This window comes from Mus caroli, unplaced genomic scaffold (genome assembly GCF_978045245.1).
Source record: "Mus caroli unplaced genomic scaffold, Mus_caroli_1 scaffold_7, whole genome shotgun sequence".
In the NCBI taxonomy this organism is placed as follows: domain Eukaryota; kingdom Metazoa; phylum Chordata; class Mammalia; order Rodentia; family Muridae; genus Mus; species Mus caroli.
Window position 1 is genome coordinate 16,927,499 of NW_028227262.1, and position 9,058 is coordinate 16,936,556.

At 37.2% G+C, this 9,058-nt stretch overlaps 2 protein-coding genes across 2 annotated transcripts; one reads left to right on the plus strand and one right to left on the minus strand.

Annotated features, from left to right (window-relative positions):
* The first annotated feature begins 1,925 nt into the window (after positions 1–1,925).
* Positions 1,926–2,888, plus strand: LOC110295856 (taste receptor type 2 member 129). Its single transcript, XM_021164225.1, has one exon. It carries the CDS (start codon positions 1,926–1,928, stop codon positions 2,886–2,888), a length of 963 nt encoding a protein of 320 aa, XP_021019884.1.
* A 5,016-nt stretch (positions 2,889–7,904) lies between these two features.
* Positions 7,905–8,840, minus strand: Tas2r42 (taste 2 receptor member 42). Its single transcript, XM_021164047.2, has one exon. The coding sequence runs from the start codon at positions 8,838–8,840 to the stop codon at positions 7,905–7,907; it is 936 nt and encodes a 311-aa protein (XP_021019706.1).
* Between the last annotated feature and the right edge of the window lie 218 nt (positions 8,841–9,058).

Below are 9,058 nucleotides of genomic sequence, written 5' to 3' on the forward strand. Positions count from 1 at the left end.
GTGGTGAGGCATCTAAAGAAAAGAAAGGATAGCAACAGATATATTGTGGAACTTGTCACAGCTTTCACATGCAAACTCACTGGGGAAAGTAAAATAGTCAGTCTGAAATCAAAGTTGAGATTTCTCCCCAGCATGAGTTTCCATGGTTGAAATTCCAGCTACACTATTCCTTTTTGGCATCATTGAAAAAATAATAATAACATCTGTTGAAATGGTTGCCTTTTGCAGTTCTCAAGGATACATTTTTGGGATGTTTATCCTCCCTTATCTCTGAGTTAAATGGTCAACCCGTTCCCAGAAAAGAGACTTTGGAGGTCATTTTAAAATAAATATGCTGTAGGGCAGAAATGAAGGAAGATTTGCTCCCATTGACATATTCCCTATGAGCTCTAACAATACATACCAATTTGCCAATGTAATAGTCATCACATAGCCCATTAAACACTATCAACTTTACCTACTTTACACAGCCACACCCCAGGTGTTTGCATTTCTGTTTCTGTTCTTATTTGAGCTCATCTTTGCCACCTCAGAGAACAGCCAGATTGTTTCTACCCTTGGAGGTTGGTGCATTTTTTCAACTCATAGGAATTGACTCAAAAAATTTCCATTCTATCCTTTAATCCATTCTTTTTATATCTTTGATGTAAAAAATTGTAAAATTGTAAGGATTTTTAGTGTATATTCAGTTTTTAGAAGATAATGGATTTTGGAGGCTGAGGATGGTATTAAGCCTTTGTAGTGAAATCCCTCATGTGTTTCTCTTTGATCTCTAAAACTAATGACATGTATTTTCCTTTCATTTTGGTAGTTATTCCTAAATTTACCTCTTGGTCCCTTAATTAACCCTACTTATTGATCAATGATTGTATGATGAAGCTCATTTTAAAAAACTTAAGCAACCTGTTTTATTTGACTTTGTTTCTGTGAGTGATGATAACTGAATAGATATTGGAGGACGGTGTGAGAAGCTAGAGATCATCATTTGTTAGTCACTTGGGATTAATGAAGAAATAAAATGGGCAAGGAGGAAGGTAGAAAATGATGAGAATTCTTGTTGAATACATGAACTCATTTCTGCTCAGTTCTTTTTCATAAACACAACAGAAATGTCAGTACCACTCTACATGGATGGTTAAAAAGTTCTAAGTTTGCTTAATTTTACATTAATTCTGGGCATTTATATGGTAAGGCATTTTAGAAAGTGTTACAACAACTGAAACAGGACTGATCATGGATGGATAATAAAAGCTAAGATCGTTTGTAAACGTTTGAATGTGAAACAAAAAGATTGTGATTTGAATAAATGCATATTTTATGGGTGTTTGTTCATGTGCCTCAAATGTAAATAATATACAAGTACAGTTATCTCCTCAGTGCTGAGGTTTAGATGAATTGAAATGTCTGGGGTATTATCAGACAAATCCAAGTGTCTGCTTTAAGAGCTTCTGCAAAACACTAGCTCTGTCATCCCTTGTACTCAGAAAACTCATGATACAAGTCTAGGTTCTGATTGTGCTCTATATGTTAGAATATATGAAGCTACTTGCCCATAACTACAGTAGTCAAATGAAAATGTTGTGCCAGAATCATGAAAGCAATAAAAATAATAGGTATCTATTTCCATCTTAGAACATGAAGACTTAGTATTTCTTTTAGCATTCATTCAAATATGTTCCACACCACTTGGTCTACAGTGTGTATACTGGATAGAGCTTGGTTGAACTGAAATGGAGGGGAAAAAGTCACTCTCATAGAAAAATAGGTGTGCTGTGAGCTTAATATTGTCAAAGCTTGATGTTTCCTATTTGTTACTGCACAGAGCTTTTTTTAAAAATTGTGTTTGTTATGAGGATTCAATACTCAGATAGAGCTCTTTAAATTGTCTACAGTGATCTCATGAATCATAACTTGCCTTACAGACAATGGATGGAATCATACAGAACATGTTTACATTCATTGTAATTGTGGAAATAATAATAGGATGGATTGGAAATGGATTCATAGCTCTGGTGAACTGCATGCACTGGTACAAGAGAAGAAAGATCTCTGCACTGAATCAAATACTCACAGCCTTGGCTTTCTCCAGAATCTACCTTCTTTTAACAGTATTCACTGTTATAGCAGTGTCTACACTGTACACACATGCGTTGGTAACTAGAAGAGTGGTAAAACTGATTAATTTCCATTTGCTTTTCAGCAATCATTTTAGCATGTGGCTTGCTGCATGCCTTGGCCTTTATTATTTTCTTAAAATAGCTCATTTTCCTAGCTCTATTTTTGTTTACTTAAAGATGAGAATTAACCAGGTGGTTTCAGGGACTTTGCTCATGTCTTTGGGCCTCTTGTTTCTAAACACTCTGCTGATAAACTCATACATTGATACTAAGATGGATGAATACAGAGGACATCTACTGTATGATTTAACTTCAAATAATACTGCTTCATTTTACAGGGTTATTTTAGTCATTAACAACTGTATTTTCACATCCATACCCTTTACACTTTCCCAGTCAACTTTTCTCCTGCTCATCTTCTCCCTGTGGAGGCATTACAAGAAGATGCAACAGCATGCACAAAGATGCAGAGATGTCCTTGCTGATGCCCACATTAGAGTCTTGCAAACCATGATCACCTATGTCCTACTCTGTGCCATTTTCTTTTTGTCTCTTTCCATGCAAATTTTGAGGAGTGAGTTGTTGAAGAACATTCTTTATGTTAGGTTCTGCGAGATTGTTGCAGCAGTGTTTCCTTCAGGACACTCCTGTGTCTTAATCTGTAGAGACACAAACCTGAGAGGGACCTTTCTTTCTGTGCTATTGTGGCTGAAGCAGAGGTTTACATCATGGGTCCCTAACATAAATTGCAGATCATCTTGCATATTCTAAAATAAACTGAGTTCATAAGAGATTCTCTAAGATTATTAATTTTCTTTAAAAATGGTTTTATATTGCTTCATCAATTTTGTGTTATATCTGATAAAAGTTATATGCAAATGTCACATCAGAGAAGCACAATATACAAGTATAATTTAAAATTATAAAGTTATAATATATAGGATATAGTATATTTTTAGATATCAGATCACTAAATTGATTTCTTGCTTTAGGTTTAATTGAGAGTTTGGCAAATGCTGAGGCTCATGAGCTACTTAATTATAATTATGATAATCAAAGTTCTAGCTGCAGAATTTAAAATTCTTAAATACACTTATAATTTTAGAATGATATAATGTATATTTGCATAATTTTTCAGCCATGTGCTATAATTCTCTCTAATTTTAAATATGGAAACTAAGTAGAGCTCATGATAATTTCATGATACATTAATTACACATAAATGCTTCTTTTTATCATCGTGTACCCGGGCTGAGATTGCATTGGCTGTCAAACAAATAGAGATTCACTATATTTTGTTAGATACTCATAATCAGCATAAACCCTTTTAAAATCATTTATTTACTTTGTAGACAGTGGGATGTGTGTGCGCGCGCGTGCACGCGCCCACGTGTGTGTGTGTGTGTGTGTGTGTGTGTGTGTGTGTGTGTGCATTTAAATGACAAAACATACAGGTGAAGGTTAGAAAACAGGGTGTAATAGTTGAGTAGATGGTTCTTTTCATCATGTAGGTTCTAAAGATCAAGTAAGTGTCATCAGACTTAGCAGCAAGAAAAGTTACCCACTGAGCTAACCCACCATTCCTAACTCAGCCAATTTTACATGTTGTTATAATTTTGTGAATAGTAGAAATTAAATGAATGTGTGAAACACATTTTCAAAAGTTCCAATGTTCTAAGATAATGAAACACAGAGGGAAACACAACTTGTGCCTGTATTCAGGGTGTTAAACATTCAGTACAATATAATTGTACTTATTTTAGAATTAAAGAATTATTTTACCCCACCCCCCACCCCCCGGGGAAGAAGGGGAAGGAGGTTTGCAGGAAGAACTGTGGGAGGGGTAACCTGAAAGTTTACAGTGCGCTGGATTCAAAGTGTACAAGTAAAAAATAAAAGTAATATAAAAAATAAAATTAAAAATTAAAGAAAAGATGAGGTACAGACCTAAACAGGGAATTCACAATAGAGAAATCTCAAATGGCCAAGAAGTGCTTAAAGAAATATTGAAGCTCTTAGTCACCAATTAAATGAAAATCAAAATGACCATGAGATTTCATCTTACTCCAATCAGAATGGCTAAGATAAAAAACTCAAGTGACAGCAAATGCTGGTGAGGTTGTAGAGCAAGGGAAAGACTCCTCTTTTGCTGGTGGGAGTTCAATCTTGTACAACCAGTCTGGAAATCAATCTGGCAATTTCTCAGAAAAGTGGCAATAGTGCTACCTAAAGACCCACCTACACCACTACTAGGCATATATCAAAAAAATGTTCCACCACCCCAAAAAGTCATTTGCTCCACTATAATTATACCAGCTCTATTCATAGTAGCCAGAAACTGAAAGCAACTCAGATGCCCCTCAACCAAAGAATGGACACAGAAATTGTGGTTTATTTGCACAATGAAATAGGATTCTACTCAGCTACTAAGAACAAAGACATCATAAATTTTGCAAATTCTTGGATGGAAATAGAAAATATCATCATGAGCGAGGTAACCCAGACCCAAAAGGACACGCATGAAAAAAGTCTAGCATAAACGCTCTCTGAGAGGCTCCACCCAGCAGATGACTGAAAAAGATGCAGACCCACAGCCAAACATCAGGGCAGCAGCTCAGGGAGTGTTATGGAAGATTTGGGGAAAGGACTGAGAGCTCTGCAGGAGATAGTAACTTCACAGGAAGACAAACAGAGTCAAGTAATCTGGACTCTTGGTGGCTCTATCAAAATTGAAAAAGAAGGTTGTCTGTTAAAGCTGAGTGGATGAAGGTTTAGTTTGGGAGTATACTGATTAGTGATAGAATATAAAGCCTTGGCTACCCATGCATAGCAAAGCTTAGTCCAGAAAAGCTGCTTGCTGCTTGAGGACAGAGTTCCCTTAAGGATTTACTTCTGTCTTTTGTAAACTGTGTTCTTCTCTGTTGAAATAAAAACAAAATTATTCATGAATGGGGTAATATTAGATTTAGTTACAACATTTATTAGATTATTAAAGGCTTGACTTTATTTTCTGCCTTCTTTGATAAAAGACTAGCATTTGTTTAGTCCACTTTGTTTGAATATTACTATTTCCTCAAATTATTGAGACTTGCCTTTTGGAAAGTTTGGCTGAAGAGTTGACTGCTAAGGACTTGGTATATGTAGAACCACAGCACTGCTTTCTCCTTGTTTTCTGACTCACTGAAATATTACATGGGCTACATGTAAATGCTTTCTGAGAAAGGAAGAAGGAATTTAGTTCATGTGTGTCCACCATATAAAATGTGCCCCTGATTATCTAACCTTTCAGAAAGCTGCTTTAAAACAAATAAATATCTGAGGTTGGGAGACAAACTCTCAGTGGGGCTCCTGGTATTTTCTTTTAAAACATTGTGAGGGAGGGAAAGAGGAAGAAAGAGAGGGAGGGATTGAAAAAGAGGGAGGGAATGGGAGGGAGGAAGAAAGAGAGAGAGAGAGAGAGAGAGAGAGAGAGAGAGAGAGAGAGAGAGAGAGAGAGAGAGAGAGAGCAAGCTATCTGCAGGTAGCCCTGTTCAAGTCTCACAGACAGTTTAATAAAATCCAGCTTCTGAACAGAAAGAAAGAAAGAAAGAAAGAAAGAAAGAAAGAAAGAAAGAAAGAAAGAAAGAAAGAAAGAAAGAAAGAAAGAAAGAAGGAAGGAAGGAAGGAAAGAAAGAAAGAAAGAAAGAAAGGAAGGAAGGAAGAAAGAAAGGAAGGAAGGAAGGAAGGAAGAAACTAAAATTTAAGCTGTGTGGCTATGGGGCCACTCCAGCCAGTAAGACTGAGAAACCTACAGAGCCTTTAAGAAGAGATAAGGCAGCAGAGGATGATCCTGCAGACTCTGCAATATCTCCAGAATAACCTTTAAAAGGCAGGTCTTATGAGATGATACTTTTAAACATTGGTTTCATGGAACTGGAAAAATAGATGGTGGAATAGAGTCGTATAAAACCTGAGAGAAGCAGAACTAGAGATGGGGAACCAGTCATAGATATGGGAGTTCAGACAAAGGAACATGTTGTTGCTAAGTAGACACCAGGAGCCTTGGGCCACTACTGGGCTCTCCATGCCTAGGTGATACCTGATAGGCTGCCCAGAGGTATGGAACTATTAATGCTGCTGCTCCTGCTGCTCACCTTGCTAGGGGTAAGAAAGTACAAAGATGTATTGCTGCCCACAGACTGTATACATGATGCTCATGTCCTGACATTAAGGACACCTGACACTAAAGATAGTGTGTTATACAGCAGCCTGGCAATATTGAAGGTCCTGTCCCCAAATATGGTGCCCAACCATACTCTGATTGAGCAACATCAGTATATCTGGGATGAAGAAAAATTCATTTTCTGAATGAAGCCTCCTCAAAAGATTCTGGTTCTTGCTGCCAGAGACCATGTCGATATCTGTGGTCTGCAATGCTACCTGAGCCATGATATTCGTGGTCTATATTGTTGCCAGAAATTATGATGATGTCACTGGCCTATGCTGCTGCAAGCTTCTATGAGCAAGCAGACTTCTTTTGCAGTGGACTTTATGACTTCAGAGTCAAAACTGAGAATAAGAGACATCAAAAGTTTCTGTGACAACCTCTTTGACCCCTTCTCCCAGTCCCACAAAACCCAGAAACAGTCCATAGAGGAAGCTATTGAAGACAGTCTTTTAAATTGGTGATAAAATAGCTAAAGTGTAGCTCTTCACAGTTGATGCCCTATGGTGGTAGAGGTGGGGAGGCAGCTTAGTTTTCTTTAAGGAGCTGCTCACTGGGGGGGTTGGCCATGTTCCACTGAGTATGTGGCCAACACAAATTGGACATGGTTTGTTTCTCTCTCTTTTAGGGGGCAATGGTGGGAGGGTAGACCTGCGAGGAGTGGGAAGCAAGGGTGATCAGGGTACACTGTATAAAATTCCCCCCAAAATTAATAAAACTGTTACATTGGCAGTGTGAGGAAAGAGTCTCATGATAGAATACAATCTCTTATAAAACCTGGGCTTGTATAAGAGCATTAGACTATGATTACAACCAGTCCCCTACCTATGATACAAACCTTAGAATGTGAACTCATCATTATGCAATGACCACATCAGCAATGAGTTTTAGCTGTGGAGACTTAAAACATGATTCAGCAGGGAAGAGCACTTGCTGTGGCAGAGGACTCAGGTTAGTTCCCAGCACCCAGTGTTACCCACAGCAATTTGTAACTCTCTTTCCGGAGAATTTGATGCCCTCTGCTGACCTTCTGGATACTAGACATTCATATGGTGCAAAGACATACATGCAGACAAAACATTTGTATATATAAAGTAAATAGATACACACACACACACACACACAGGGAGAGAGAGAGAGAGAGAGAGAGAGAGAGAGAGAGAGAGAGAGAGAGAAAGCTTTAGAGTAATCTAAAAGGCGAGTTGATGTTTTTTTCCCTGTAACTATAGATTTTATATCCTATCAACATTTTGCTCATCTTCTACCTATTGTGGCTTACAATTAACTTTGATATCTAAGGAGTCATGAACCTTCCCTGTGAATTGTAATTTCATACCTTTTGCCTGTAAAATTAATTATTCTCCTTAAAATATTTGAGACTACAAGTCTTTTATTGCAATGCTGTAAAGAAATTATAAAAAAGATTGGTTTGTGTTTTATAACCAGACTGTGAGATGATATCCTTCTCATAAGAAAGCTCTATGCTCTGGGAACAGTTCATATATGTTCAGCAGTACTTAAAAGAAATCAAAAGAAGAATAATTCACTAGTGATCTTCCAAGTCTTCCTGTTAAGCTGTTCCTCTAGTAAAGACTGGAGAATCTATGAAGGGAGAGGATCAGCTCTTGAAGCTGGCTTTTAAGATGTTGCAGGATCCTCATTGCCCTCTGTCGAAGTTTGCTATTTCCCAGGATGAGAATAAATGAGTGAGTTAAGGGAAAGATATTTAATGTTAACAAGATGAAATTAATCGACCTGCTCATTGGAAACAAAAATAATAACCACCGTGCTAACTGCATGAAAAAAATGTGAATTATAAAGAGAATGAGGAAAGACTCCAGCATTTTCATGGCCTTCTTGTGGATCTTGGTTATGGAATCTTCAGAAGTGGTAGAAATCAGGTCAAGGTTTCGGGAGTGCTTCACCAAGGACAAAAATAAAAGGAGCAATGATGCTAGGGACACAAGAAATGGGACTAAATATATCAGATCAAAAACAATTATCTTTCGAAAAGCAGTGGTCTTAATTGTACCTGAAAATAAAGTCAGATTGCTTTTAAGGGTTAAATAAATATCTCCCCAAATAGGAAGTGTTTCAAGCAGTAGAAAATAAAAAATCAATAAGAACAAAGAAAATACCAGAAAAACAACAAGCAGACCTCTCAATCTCCACTTCATCCAGAGGAAAAGGGGATGGGGAATGTGGGCTATTTTGAATAAGTAGAACATGCTCAGGCAGGTGGCAAGCCATGTTGATAGTTGATCAGTTATAACCCAGAATATATCAGAGCATTTTACTAGACTGTAAGAATAATAGAAATGAGGTGCTAATTCTAGTATGGTTGCATCAATAAATAACATCAACACAGAGATGATTCTGGAAGCTGCCAAACAGACCATGATGAAGTTGATGAAGGTGATTTTCTGGTTCTTGACCCAATCAGAGCAGTTTGCCAGTCCAATGAACATATTCCCCAGCATTCCAGTTATAAATACTGCTATTACCAGTATCATATACATTTGATCCAATCCTATAAGCAATTGAATAGTAAAAGGGAATCCACACTTCTAGCAATTTGTCTCGTTGATCAGTTCTCAAACAAACTTCCACAGAAAATCATCCTTTTCCATATTTATCTTTCTCCTTTTTACTGTAATTTCAGCTTTGATTGGAAACTTCCTCCATTAGGTTGAGATTCACAGATACTTAAGGAAATTCTTAGTCCTAGGTTTTTGTC